At 33.4% G+C, this 14,555-nt stretch overlaps 2 protein-coding genes across 5 annotated transcripts; both read right to left on the reverse strand.

Annotated features, from left to right (window-relative positions):
• Positions 1-1,278: 1,278 nt before the first annotated feature.
• On the reverse strand, positions 1,279-3,135 carry LOC105135117 (gibberellin-regulated protein 2). The gene is made up of 3 exons (XM_011039835.1): positions 2,984-3,135; positions 2,319-2,352; positions 1,279-1,786 (listed from the first exon to the last, which is right to left on the reverse strand). Exons 1-3 carry the CDS (start codon positions 3,041-3,043, stop codon positions 1,605-1,607), a joined length of 276 nt encoding a protein of 91 aa, XP_011038137.1. The 5' UTR covers positions 3,044-3,135; the 3' UTR covers positions 1,279-1,604.
• Positions 3,136-9,496: 6,361 nt separating this feature from the next.
• LOC105135118 (Mitochondrial transcription termination factor family protein) lies at positions 9,497-13,096 on the reverse strand. Of its 4 annotated transcripts, none has more exons than XM_011039838.1 (3): positions 12,902-13,091; positions 11,235-11,305; positions 9,497-10,285 (listed from the first exon to the last, which is right to left on the reverse strand). In XM_011039838.1, exons 2-3 carry the CDS (start codon positions 11,301-11,303, stop codon positions 9,707-9,709), a joined length of 648 nt encoding a protein of 215 aa, XP_011038140.1. In that variant the 5' UTR covers positions 11,304-11,305; positions 12,902-13,091; the 3' UTR covers positions 9,497-9,706. The 4 variants fall into 4 exon arrangements, 3 of the variants coding, with proteins under 3 accessions (XP_011038140.1, XP_011038138.1, XP_011038139.1); XM_011039836.1 differs by having other exon boundaries at positions 11,235-11,310; positions 12,902-13,090; XM_011039837.1 differs by lacking the exon at positions 12,902-13,091 and adding an exon at positions 11,736-12,188 and having other exon boundaries at positions 11,235-11,310.
• Positions 13,097-14,555: the final 1,459 nt, after the last annotated feature.

Below are 14,555 nucleotides of genomic sequence, written 5' to 3' on the forward strand. Positions count from 1 at the left end.
GTCCTATACGGGGCTTAAGATTCATATTAATTAAGGACAGGGTTGATGAATCGTACTATTTAAGAATGCAGGCTGCTTTGTTGCCTTTTTTTTTTTTTTTCTTTTGATTTTCTTCTTCTCTTTTTTCTTTTCAAATCTATTGTTATAGTACTACACGGGGCTTAAGATTCATACTAGTTAAGGACAGGGTTGATGAATCGTACTAATTAAGAATGCAGGTTGTTTTGTTGCCTTTTTTTTTTTTTTTGATTTTTTTCTTCTCTTTTTTCTTTTCAAATCTATTGCTACAGTATCCGAACCACACTAATATTAACACCAAAAGATAATCATCACATTACATTTAATGTGATGGTCCCACCATCATAAGGTGTGGGACTATACACAACATTGAGTAATATCAATGATGTATAATCCACACTAACCTGTGTTTTAGTTAAGCGTTCACATTGAAATTAATGTTATTGACCTCAAAAACTTAAATCAAGTGAGGCATTGAATTTCTGAATCGATATAATGCTTTGGTTTGAAGCAATGTAGGCGCCTGGAATTTCAGCGCAAATGGTGTTACTCTTTTTAAGGGAGAAAAGAGAGGAAAACAAAAATGCTTTCAGATCCTGTCTCATTATTAGTACTGTTAATTGAAATAGCTAAGATCTGACACCAGCTTTTCCATTTCTGTGTTTAAGATTGTGGTTATGTATGTGCAAGGGGCATCGGCAAGAAAGAATGTATGCCATAGAGCGTGCAGAACTTGTTGCAAGAAATGCCGGCGTGTTCCTTTTGAATGTTGATTCTATTATTTCCTAGCTGGTTTATCAATGTGTACCTAACAAGGGAGTAAAATCAAGCTGTGCTTGAAAATTTACAAGGCCTCATTGAGAGGAATTGCTGCAGAATTGGAAGACAGAACAATATATTTTTTCTTGTTATAAATAATTACCATATCTCTCTTCATACTTTGTACGTGTTTTGTCAATTCTGTTCGAACTTTTCTGCTATTTTACTTTCAAATTAGTGAAATAGGAAGAAGGAGAAGATTCTGCACTTCCTATAGGGGAAAAAGGGAAGAAATTTAAATGCACTGGTAATGTGGTTATCACTCAAATTAGGTGGCCATTACGAATGCATAAAATCCCCAGTCTTTTTGAGCTTGTTCTTTTCTTTATAATATCAGAGCAAGTCACAGTCACAAGTAAATGTGGAAATTGCAGAAGAAAGCATCTGCTATGTCATATGCTATCTCATTTCGAAAATCAAGGTAAAAAAAAGTTAGAATCATTGCAGAAATAGTAAATGGCATCGAATAGAAACTAAGTAATAGGATCATGTTACCTTAGTAGACACAACCGAGTACGTATAGAGTACGGACTGGACTGGAGATACTGGCAGCAGAAGATAACAGAAACCAAATTTAAAGAACAACATGGGATCTTTGTCTAAGACTTGTCCCTTCTTGGAAAACTAAATATATCCATCAATAAAAACTGAACTAGAAATCCTTTATTGTGTTCTCCGAGTTTTATTCTTCTACTATTCATAATACATTTGTAACCTGTGCTTATCATAGATATTGATTAGCCAGGTCTGCAAGAATATGAATTGATTCAGGGGCACTTGTGTCTACCCCCATGGGTGGTCATGTTGGCATAGCAAGGACAGGTATCTTCGTTACCAGAAGTTCCAGGTGGAACGCAATTGCACCTCTGACAGCATGTGTTGCAAGCCCTTATGCACATTTTGTGCCTCGATGCCTTGCTGCACCTGTATTCACACTTGGACTTGCAATCTGGATGGTTACAACAGACATTTTAAATGGTCACTCACATCATTTTTTATGTGTTCAAGGTTGAACAAATCTGTGTAAAATGATTTTAGTTCAAATACTTGATGACTGATCCGAATTCCAAAGATTCAAGATTTCAATCTTGTATCTGAAATTTCAGTTAAGTTTGTGCTATGTCTGCTAACTATATAGTTAATGGAACATGACTTGTTCTTAATTTAGGGCCAAAATGGTTTTTCTTCAGCTTTCAGATGCTTTAAAGAGAAGAGGAAAAGGAAAAAGAAAGACATGATACATCACAAATCATTCGTGATGTTGGTCATCCCAGAATTCAGGCTTGTTAGGTAGTTCAGTTTTCAGATGCTACAAAACTGCGAGCACAGAACCTGAACAACCATTCATAAATTTCAAATTGTATAAAAAAAACTCGTAGCAAAATTTCCCTTTTTTCTTAATGAGAGAAACAAGATAAATATTCAATGTCAAATTGATTAGATCATAAATGTATGAAACCAATTATAAGAGAAGCTCTTACTTATATCCCCAGCTTCAACAGCATAGATCTGGAGCTGAAATGTCAAGTGAAAAAAGACTTCAGAAACAAATAATCACCACAATTATTAAAAAACTTCAGAGTGCCTCTTTCATATCAACATTACATTATAGACATTAGGGCAAGGTGAGCTTGGGAGATTGTTCAAGCCACAAAATTCCCAATTTGTTTACGATACCAAGCATGAAACTTCTTTAATCTTTATCTTTACCATATTAGGATTTCAAGAAACCTAAACACGGGGTATGAAAAAGGGTCCAGGGACCCTAGGCCAGTTTTAGAATAACGAGAGTGCAGTAGCAGATACTGATCAGTCCTGAAAGCACCATTCATATCTATTGCCCCACAAAATACTCAATAGAGGTGGCATATATCTTTGAACTGTTCCTCTCAGGACCGCATTTTTAATGAAATTAAAGCTGAATATATGACGGTCCTTTCAGTCCAATTTTGGAAGAATATTTGATTAGACAAAGCAAGAACTAGCTCAAGAAAATGGGGCAGTGGTGACCATTAATATGGTGTTTGTGGGGCTATTCATGGATAACTATCTAATCGAAGGAAAATGATGCACAAACAGATATGATAAGAGAAAAATCACGAGTGCTGATAATGTTCAGAATCGAACAGAAAGTAAGAACATTTACCTCATGCATTAGGACCAGGCAAAGTATTGCCAAGATAAATGTTGTCTTGGCACTGACCATTTCAAACTTTCTTAGGACAGGAAAACGCTTCAAAATAGAGAGAGTAGAAACACAGAAAAGGCAGGTTGAGGCTGGGGTACTAGGAACCTGAATTATAGTAGTATTTATAAAGGTGAAGTTGCCTTTTACGTACTTGCATCGCAATTATAGTGTGATCTCCAACAAACTTCCCTGTTCTGTGGTTCTACTGTAATAGCCAAGTAATATCTCAGATGTCAAAATTCACGGGTTCTGACAATATGGAAAGTTTTACAGTTAAGAGATACGCTGTCTATATGATGCAGTGAATGGTAAATGAAACTTCTCAATCTAGTAACTTTAATGTATTAGGTGAGATTTAAAATATAATTTATATTATGTTTTTATATTTTTTTTAAATAAAAGTTCTTTGAGCATGAAACTTATACCAACCTACGTTACGTTATACTTGATTTTTATTAAATAAATAAGAGTAATGAGATTCAAACTCATAACTAATTGGTTATCAAAATTTTAATACCATGTCAAAAAATTATCTTAACCCAATAGCTTAATATTAATTTATTATTTTTAGGACTGCAATGTGTCTAAGTATAAGAAAATATTAGAAATTGTTTTATACTTCCATTATGTTTTTAGTTTGTTCTAGTCTTTAGGAAGTGGTTATATTGTTGAAACATGTTATTCTTCACGGCTTAATTCTCGATCTCTAAGTTATTTTTTAGTTTCTATATAATGTAAGCTTCTTGCATAGTAAAATAGAATTCCCGGTATGCATTCCCTTACCGACTCTTCTATCTTGCATATCCATAAACTTCTACCTTTGTTATACTCCTTTCTATTTTTAAAACTAACAAATTAGTATCAGAGCTATTTTCTTAAGGGATCCGTGTGTGAGCTTGACGTATCATTGAATTCGAAACAAGTTTCTCCTCAATTGCTCCACCAGTGTTCAATGGAGACAACTACCAAATTTGGGTAGCACGTAAGGAAGCATATTTGGAAGCTTTAGATCTTGGAAACAGTGGAAGAAGACTATGATGTTCCTATACTTTCAAACAATCCCACTATGACACAGATCAAAACTCATAAGGAGATAAAGATGAAGAAGTAGAAGGCCAAAGCATGCTTGTTTGCTGCGATGTCATCAACAATCTTCATAAGAATAATGTCCTGTAAGACAACCATATATGGGATTGCCTTAAGGAAGAATATGTAGGAGATGAGAGGGTAAAAGGAATACAGGTTTTAAATTTGATATGGAATTTTGAGTTGCAAAAGATGAAGGAATCTGAAACAATTAAAAAGTATTCAAATAGACTTCTTAGAATTGCAAATAAAGTCAGGCTACTCGGGTCTGAATTCAATGATTCAAGGATTGTATAAAAATTCTTGTCACAATACCTAAAAGATATGAAGCGACAATTACCACCTTGGAAAAATTCCAAGGATCTGTCAAAAATTTCCTTGGCAACATTACTTAATTCCCTATAGGCACAAAAACAGAGACGACATGCGACGCAAGAGGTTAACACTAAAGGAGCCTTATTTGCAAAACATCATGGAGCTTACAAAAACAAAATGAAAGAGAAGAAAGGCCACAAGGGAAATTCTTTTGCTACTGTTTTGACAATAAAAGCAAAAAAGGAAGCTTCAAGGGTAAATACCCTCATTGCCATCACTGTAAAAAGAAAGGTCACCCTCCATTCAAATGTTGGAGGAGACCTCATGCAAAATGTTCAAAATACAATTAAATATGATATAAAGCAACCATTTGCAAGGGAAAAGCTCAGCAACAGGAAGTTGACGCTCAAGTTGCAGAATAAGAGATAAAGATCAACTTTTTATATCATCCTACTTTGCAAGTAGTAGTTCAATTGAAGTTGGTTAATTGACAATAACTATATGAACCACATGACCAATGATAAGAAACTCTTTAGAGATTTGAGGCCAATTGACATTACTAAAGTTAAAATTGGTAATAGTGATTACAACTCTATCAAAGAAAGATGAATAATCACCATAACCAGCACTGCAGGCACAAAAACAATTTTTGATGTTCTCTACATACCAGAAATTAATCAATATTTGTTTAGTGTAGGCCAATTGATTGAAAAAGGCTTTTAAAATGATCTTTGAAAATTATTTCTATCACATACTGGATGTCAATAGTGAGGAAATTCTCAAAGTGAGAATGAAAGGAAAAAGTTTTTCTTTTGATCCTATCAAAGAAGAACTTACTGCATTCTCCATGAAAGCTTGCAACAATGAGATATAGCACAAGCGACTCGGTTATTGTCACTTACAAAGGATGCAACTTATGTAGGAAAGGGAACTCACAATTGGGTTACTAACCTTTAAAGATCATTTATCAAATTTTCATACTTGTTAATACGCTAAACAAAATAAAAGACCATTTCCAAAGTCATCTTGGAGAGCCACTCACAAGTTATAGCTATCCACACAGATGTATCGGGTCCTCAAAGAATTGAATCATTAGTAGATAGTCGATATTACGTTGCTTTTATTGATGATTTTTTAAGAATGTGCTGGATTATTTTCTTAAAAATCAAGTCAGAAATAGTAAGAGTTTTCTAAAAGTTCAAGACAATGATGGAAAATCAAAGTGGTTGTAAAATTCAAGTTGTAATGTCAGATAATGGAAAGGAATACACTTCAGCAAAATTTAATATGTTTTGTGAAGAAGCTAGCATAGAACACCAAGTTATTGCTCTTTACACTCCTCAGCAAAACAGAGTAAATGAAAAAAGAAATAGATACATAATGAAGATGGTCAGATGTATGTTACATGAAAAGGAATTGCCCATAAAATTTTGGACTAAAGGAGTTAGTATTGCTATTTTCTTGTAGAACAGATTACCCACCAAGGCATTGAAAGATAAAACTTTATTTAAGGCATGGTATGAGTATAAACCTTCACTTAAATTCTTTAGAGTGTTTAATTACTTGTGTTTCTCTCAATTCCATAGGCCAAGCTAAAAAAGTCAAAACCAAACATCTTTGTTGGGTGTAGCTCTTCTTTAAAAGTGTAAAAAGTTTATCAACCTCAAATAGGGAAGATAATTGTCAATAAAGATGTGTTCTTTAATAAAAAAGAAAAATAAAATTGGGATAAAAAAAAATAGACATCCATAAGCAAGTAAAAATCAAGTCTTTCCTCCTAAAAAATAGAAGAGCAAGCATCAAAATGGTGGTAAGAAGAAGTGAAAGATGATATACCAACTCATGAAATGTGGCCATTTATGAACCTGCTAGTTATGAAGAAGCTATTAAAGACCAAAAATAATAGAAGACAATGGAGAAAGAGCTATTAATGATATATATATAAAGAACAAGACTTGAGAGCTAGTTGACAGGCTAAAGGATAGAAAAATTATTGGAGTAAAATGGATGTTTAGAACCAAGCTCAATGCAGACGGATCCACCAACAAACACAAAGCCAAGCTTTTTGTCAAGGGATATGCTCAAGTATTTGGAGTTGATTACTCGAATACATTTGCTCTTGTTGCTAGATTAGATATTATTTGGCTTATGATGGCTGTAGCAACTCAAAATGGGTGGAAGGTGTTTAAACTAGATGTAAAATCTACTTCTTCGAATGACATTTTGCAGGAGGAAATCTATGTTGAACAGCTTGAGGGATTCTTGGAACAGGGTAAAGAGGAGAAGGTTTACTTGCTCAAGAAGGCTTTATATGGCTTGAAACAAGCACTTAGAGCATGATATAGCAAGATAAATAAGCATATATTAAGCCTAGGATTTTAGAAAAGTTATGTCAAAGGGTACTGTTTATATAAAATGTAAAGGAGATGATCTACTTATAGTCTCTCTTTATGTTGATGATCTCTTAATCATATATGGCAATGCTAAGCTTCTTGAAGAGTTCAAAACAAAAATAATGAAATTTTTTGAAATGACAAACCTTGGACTCATTGCATATTTCTAAGAATGAAGATTAAACAATTAGAAAATAAAGTTTTTATCTATCAAAAGAAATATACCAAGGAAATTCTCAAGAAGTTTCATATGGAGGAATGTAAGGCAATGACTACTCTAATGACTCTAAATGAGAGCTTAAGTAAAGAGGATGACATAAATAAGGTTGAAGAAGACTATTTACGAAGCATGATTGGTTGCCTAATGCACCTAACGACAACAAGGCCATATATTCTTTTTGTCGTAAGCATTCTCTCTTATTACAGGCATTGTGCTAGCGTAATGTATCTTAAAGTTGCAAAAAGAGTCATTAAATACATTAAATAAACTATTGACTTTCGTGTAAAATTCAAGAAATCTCAAAACTTCAAGTTGTTGGGATTTTTTCATAGTGATTGGGGTGGATCCATGAATGACATGAAAAGTACATCTGGGTATTGTTTTAGCCTATAATTAGGAGTTTTCTCATGGAGTTCCAAGAAGCAAAAGATTATAGCATAGTCTACTACACAGGCCAAATTTCTTGCTGCTATAGTAGTAGTGAATCAAGCATCATGGCTGAGGAAGTTGTTTTGTGATTTACATTTGAAGTAACTAAATGATACAGAGGTGTTTGTGGACAATTAGACAACAATTGTAATCTCTCATAATCCCGTTTTTCATGGAAAAACTAAATATTTCAAGATCAAAGTTTTTTTTTAAAGAAAAGTACAAAAGGAAGGAGAAGTGAGCCTCATTTATTGCAGATCTGAAGATCAGCTTGCAAACATTTTTAAAACCTTTGCCAGTAAACAAGTTTGAACTTCTTAGGCAAAGACTCGAAGTTTGCAGATTTGAAAACATGGAGGAGTGTTAGTTGATTGCTTTTAGGACTGCAATGTTTCTAAGTATTAGAAATTATTTTATGCTTCTATTCTGTTTTTAGTTTGTCCTAATCTTTAGGAAGTGGTTAGTTTGTTGAAACATGTTATTGTTGATGGCTTAATTCTTGGTCTCTAAGTTATTTTTTAGTTTCTATCTAATGTAAGAGCTTGCATGATAAAATAGAATTCTCAGTATGCATTCCTTTACCTACTCTTCTATCTTTCTTTTTTGTGTATATCTATAAACTTCTACATCTGTTATACTCTTTTCTATTTTTAAAACTAATACTTAAGTTGTTAGGTGAAATCTCAATATATGATTTATATTATTTTCTAACATTGACTTATATAACTAGTGAGTGTTGGTTTTTTCATCCTAGATTTTTTTAAATTATTTTTTACTTGAAAATATATTAAATTGATTTTTTATGTATTTTTGAATGATTTTGATGTCTTATATATATATATATATATATATATATATAAAAAGAAACATCATTTAATATTTTTTTAATTAAAAATTATTTTTTAAAAGTATTATACACCACAATATCAAACACATCAAAACAAACAAGCATTAGCATTCTCTTTCAAAGGTCTCAAGTTCAAACCTTCCATTCATAATAATAATAATAATAATAATAATAATAATAATAAACCAATCTAATTAAATAGTAACTCACTCGTTAAAATCAAATCTTGCATCATCAGGAGATAAGATGGATCACTCAAAAAAGAAATATACAGTTGCAATTGTAGGAATGAGAAAATAAATACATGCTTAATGCTTAATTTTATAATTTACAAACAATCTACATATGCACAACCTTATAATACGTATACCGTAGTCTCATTACCACAAATACATGTACATACGTATAAGCATGCACATTGCAGCTGTCTTGAGGGAAATAAGTGCCACTGCTTGTTTGTATTCTTTTGCCGGCAACAAGTATATGTAATGTGTGATAAATGAAACTAAAAAGTTGGATCACTGCATGCAACCTCAACCACTCTTTTTGCTTGTGAACTAATTTTCATCGATAATGTCAGCTGATGTAGAAATATAACCCTAATAGGAAGAAATACTCTTTTATGTCCATCCTGAGAAATGTTATGTATCGAGCTGTGTCTATTTAGTAATTGAAACCACTTTTGCCATAGGAGCATGGTAAACTTTATAGTTTTAGCAAGGGCTACAGTCTTTTTAGGGTTCTTTTAGGCTGCAAATTGCTGCATATAGCTGGATTGTCCGTGTTGCTTTTTAACAATTAAGGGAGATACGACTTTGCATTAGCTGGACAGTTTTAGGATATTGATGGGCACAGAAGAAGGTGATTTAATGGGATTAGGACGTGAAATAATTTGTCCTCGTATTTGCTGAGAATCTCAAGGGAAATAGGATCCTTCGAGCTATGGAAATTTTATCAGCTACACAGTTACAATCATGGAGCTGGATTTGAAATGTGTATTCATCTTATTAAAGAAACAAAGTACACTGTAGAACACACTCCAATTGCTGAGGTTATTTTGTTGTTCCAGGCTTGAAGTCCAGATGCCGGAATTTCCTGCCATTGAATGGAAACACAGGCATGATAGGAATCGACGATTCGATTGTAACATCTGTATCCAAGATTAAAAACATGTATAGTAGTATCATGAAGGGTTTGTTTTTTCATCCAAATGACTGCAACAAATTCGCATGCTATAAGACATTGAAAGACTGTATTCCCAAGGTGACTTAATATACATTAATCTGTAATACATCAAGAATGTGTATTCAACGTGACATACGTACAATTTTTTAACAGGACTTTGCTGATAACATTGTATTGGTACGCAAAAAATTATAGAAATTTCGACTCTAAAACCGCGCCCAGCACCTTGTGCATTGTGCGATACAATCTCCCTTGCAGTCAACATTATATCCCAATGCTTTTGGGTTTCGAAGAAGAAGCTTTCGCAGGGATTTTCCTTTTATTCCCCAATCTTTCTCCAGGATCTTCACATTAGTTTTCAATTCTTGTTCAAGGCTACAACCAAGGACTTCAGGGAACTTTTTGAGCAACTTAAAGAGGTCATCTTCTGAAAGACCAAGGTTCCTCAGATAATCCAACGTTTCACAAACAATTTCAAATTTGGGGACTTCTAGTTTTCGTTGTTCACCCCAGTAAGGAGAATGGACGTGACCAAATGCTTTTCCAAGTATCTTGTCTTTCTCCTCAGCATTGAAATTAAATGCAGACAGAGCTTCTCTGCATGCTTCCCATGTCTTCCTGTCTTCATTACTAAAAGTTGCGTTGTCAGCCTGTGCAGTGGATTGAATTGCCCACTTCTTAGGAGAAAAATGGGAGGTACAGTATCCTCGGGTTACATTTGATGGAAGAGCTAAGGAGTTGACGTTCAGACATGCAGCATTAGGAGCAGCTGTTACAAGATCAGGCTGCAATCAGCAGTTAGAATTTTCCAATGTATTGGCCGAAAAATAGACCAAGCATTAAAAAAGACAATTACACTGCCTTCAGGAAATAACCTTTCCATTTCAAAATCAAGCCTCCAATCAATTGCACGTGAAGAACACAATAACAACCCATGTAAGAGGACAGATGAAAATAGAATTTTCAGAAACAAATTAGAACCATATAACAAACACAATTGATTTGAAATGTCTGTACATTGCAAATATCTGGAAGGAATAAATTTCTCCGAAAAAATTGGCCGCACAAAAAATGCACATACAATTTCTAGGGCTTAATCTAGGTAACCTGTATGACTAGGTATGGACGTTCTAAATGTTTGTTGCTATATGATTAAGTATGGGCGTTCTAAAAGACATGCCTGCGTGTCTTTATACCAAGAATATAAACAATTTTGGTCCCTGTCATGTTTATTTTCATGGCCTTGTTATGATTCCACTGGACAGCTAATCTAAACTTCAGTGTCTAGTAGTTGTAGGAGACCACCAGTTATCATGGCACCATGAACTATTGGGCAGCTTTGGCTGAAACAGATTTATGGATGGTTCTTGGTTCTTAGATATACATACTAAAGTATCTCAATCCGTTCCTCTTTCAAACTTTAATTTTGAAATACTAAACTTTAAGCTGCTGGGGCCAACTAGCTACTGGAATGAGATATACTCAACCAATGTATATCCCAGAGCAGGAATGTCATTCAAATATCAAGATGTTACATGTACTGTCCAGCAATTAGTTTGCTCTCACACTCTTGTTCTTAACAAGTCAAAACACAATATTCCTAATCATGTTTTTCGTCACATATGCAATTTACAAGCTGATTTGGCTCACAAGGCAGTTGAAAATAGCATAAAGGGAATGTGCATCCACGCATCAAGGAATCAATTTTGGAATGAGACACAAAATGGTTCTTACAGTAACACAGCTTGAGCGTGCTGCAGAATCAAAGGTCAAGAGAGGGGAAGCCAGTGATCTTCCTAGCATCCCTGCACTGTCAAACAAGAAGAAAAGGAGTACTTAGTTAGACAAATGAAAAAAGAGACCAATTGAAATAAGCAAGGAAATTTTATGAAAAGAAGAGAAAGGCAAGAGTAAAAAATATTATGACTGCTATATTACTATTAACGTTACTGTGGTTTTTATGTTATGATTATTAAATTCATTATATTATAAATATCATTAAAATTTCTCCCCTAATAGAACATGTAATTTCCTTAACTCAACTTTACTCAACAAAGCATTAATAGCAGCCATATTTTTCAGTTTTGCATTACATCTGCGTGGCATCCATCCCATTATCAATTGTTCAACTGAGCATCAATCCAAACTCGACTATGGTTAAATAAATTATGTTGAGATGACTAAGCATCAATCCAAACTAGTGCGACTATGGTTAAATAAATTATGTTGAGATACCTAACATATATTTGATGGATGCTCTGTTCATTTCTAACATCAGCCACAAAATTTCTCTGGGAATGTTAGTGTGACTGTAGCTGTATGCTGCAGCACTAAGATATATAGCATTAAGCACAAAACAATCTGCTTTTGGAAGCTACCACAGTCCACTTCCTTTATTCAGGCTTCCGACAGCAGTGTTAAGATATATGGCATTAAGCACAACACAACCAAATTATTCTCCCCTATTAATAATTAAACCAGTAAGATTTTTCTATGTAGCAAACTAGTTATGCTTTGCCAGGACCACAAACTGATGCAGCATTGCATTAATTGTGAAAAGATTTGCGCATAAAGAGCCCATCCACTGGTAATGTGTCTGTGGAAGTTCTGACAGGAGAACTAGCACTGAAATAAGCTACACTGATCATACTAAAACAAAAATGGCCTCCCTTCACTCCTATAAGATTTTTTTTTGGAAGAATTTGAACCTATTTTATTCAATTAACTAGGAAAAGATGGAGGAAAAAAAAACACAAACTGCACGAGACCACTCATTGAGTCATTCCCATGGAAAAACAATTCTTTTAGTCTCACAGGAGGGATATGTTAGAAATGAAAACTTTTGATAATGGATCAGCTAGAGCACAGAATCATATCAGAAAATCACGAAAACTTCCTTTCAAGGCAGAGATTTTAGTCATGAGTTACATGAGAAACTTCTTTTCAGAAAGAAATTTAATTCCAAGTTGGGTATTTTACAGAGAAAATAGAGAAATACACATCCATGTATTTCCAATCTCCAAGGTAGCAAATACCCATCAAACAAATTCTACATATATACATACATTTTGCATTCACAGAAACAACAAGAGACACCATTTAACAACCAAAGAAAATAAAAAAAATCAAACCCACTAATAATAAAAATTGCCCATCTTTATTTCTAACATAAAGCTCCAATCTTGCACACAATTACATAAATCCTAGACTGTTTTATATCAATTCATTATTATGTAAGTTAAAAAATTAATGAAAAGAACAGAAATATTAGAGAGATAGCCAAGTTAAGCTAAGCTAAGCTAAGCAGAAAGGGATAAGAAAAAAAGAAACAGATCAAGACTTGAAATTGTATGGTAATCGTAAAGTAGTAGAAAATTATTCACAAGCAAGATGATAAGTACCTGAATGGAGGGAATAATGTTCAATTTCTTGACACCAAGACAGAGAGGCGGATGTACGATTGTGTTTTTAGTGGTTCGGCCACGGATATGAGGAGGCAACAGACAAGGAAACCCTGTCCTTACGTTATCCCCAATAGCTAACTTCCTGTCTTTCGCTAACTTATGGTTTATTCTTTTTTCTTTTTTTTACAGTTGACCTGCATGGGAATTTTCACATTAGTTTATGCACTAGATTTGCTGCGGGCTTGATAAAAAACATTTTCCAGGAAAAAAAAAATCAATTCTCAGGATATTATCACTTGATAATTTAAATAATATAAAAAAATATTATAATAATAAATAAATTGGTAAAAAAAACTACAAAAAACAAGAACTGAACTTATTATGATTATTAAATAGGATGAAATTATTTCTATATATAATCCCTATTAAATTGTGTGAACTCAAAACCCTGCGAAAGAATTGAGATAATCTTATAAAAAATAAAACAGAGCAAAAAGTTTAAAAGATAAATTTAAAATGAATAATTTTTTTAAAAAAAGTGAACTCACATTACCTACTCTAACCTTTGAAATTAATGATGCTAGTCATAAACCCAAGACTAACCTAATAAAAGGTAAACTGCAAAAACATAACAACATAAATTCAAGAAAACCTCCTATGTAAACACCCATCAAAAAAGAAAAGTAAATCCAAAATGACCTACCATCATTGCCAATTCATAAATCAGTAGCGACATAATTTTTGGTCGTCAATTTCTAAATCGGTAACGGCACAGTTTGGCTGCTAATTTCTAAATTGACAATGATGCAGTTTTGTTGCTGATTTTTGAATTGACAACAGCAAAGTTTTTTGCAATTGATTTGTAAATTGGTAGCAATACAGTTTGGTTGTCGATTTCTGAATCAGTAGCAATACCCATCCCAGATTATAAAGAAGGAGGAAAAACATCTAAACTAATGAGTGGGCTAATGACAGCCCCCACGGTTCCTTATGCACTAGAGAAAAAAACAAGGAACCCATAACTCTAACACAAATAACCGTTTAAACTCAAAGTCATGAAAAGAAATAGAAGACAAGTATTCATTATATGGTAAAAAGAAAATAGAAAATGAAGGTGCAAAGCCAGAAGAAAAAACAAGTATTTTTTAAAACATCGACGAAGGTGAGAAAAAACAAGTATTTTTTAAAACATCGAAATAATTAGAGATTTATATGTGGTAAGGGAGTAAAAAGTGGACACTTATACCTGCAGGTCTCACTAGTTTTGGTTGTAGAAGATGAAATACAAAACCTCAAATGAATGTTTCTTTCAATGTTTAACAACCAAATCCTCTTTATATGCTGCAAATCTCCCTTGTTTCTGCAGGTCTCACTAGTTTTGACAGATGAAAGTTTCTGTCAATATTTAGCAGCAAAGCTTGTGTTGCATGTCAAACATTTCTTCTTCTCCTATCTTTCTCTTTCTCTCTTTTTTTTTTTCATCTTTCTGTTCTCTCCCTTTCTTGCTCTTTTTTCTTTTTCTCCCCCCTTTTTCAGGTTAGTAGAGGGGGCTTATATATAGTGATTAGTTCTTAAAAGTATATTTTTATCAAGGTTTTGTATCATCATTTTGTACTTGAAGTATCAATAACTTCTTAACTAGAGCATGTTT

The sequence above is a fragment of the Populus euphratica genome, unplaced genomic scaffold, assembly GCF_000495115.2.
Source record: "Populus euphratica unplaced genomic scaffold, PopEup_1.0 scaffold55.1, whole genome shotgun sequence".
Taxonomy (NCBI): Eukaryota; Viridiplantae; Streptophyta; class Magnoliopsida; order Malpighiales; family Salicaceae; genus Populus; species Populus euphratica.

Excerpts from the sequence above, each read along its gene's own strand:
- LOC105135117 (XM_011039835.1), bottom strand. The coding sequence starts at position 3,043 with ATGGTCAGTGCCAAGACAACATTTATCTTGGCAATACTTTGCCTGGTC. Across the intron at positions 2,353-2,983 it reads GCCTGGTCCTAATGCATGAG|CTCCAGATCTATGCTGTTGA; the intron begins GTAAATGTTCTT and ends TTGACATTTCAG. Across the intron at positions 1,787-2,318 it reads TGTTGAAGCTGGGGATATAA|ATTGCAAGTCCAAGTGTGAA; the intron begins GTAAGAGCTTCT and ends GTAACCATCCAG.
- LOC105135118 (XM_011039838.1), bottom strand. The coding sequence starts at position 11,303 with ATGCTAGGAAGATCACTGGCTTCCCCTCTCTTGACCTTTGATTCTGCA. Across the intron at positions 10,286-11,234 it reads CACGCTCAAGCTGTGTTACT|CCTGATCTTGTAACAGCTGC; the intron begins GTAAGAACCATT and ends TGCTGATTGCAG.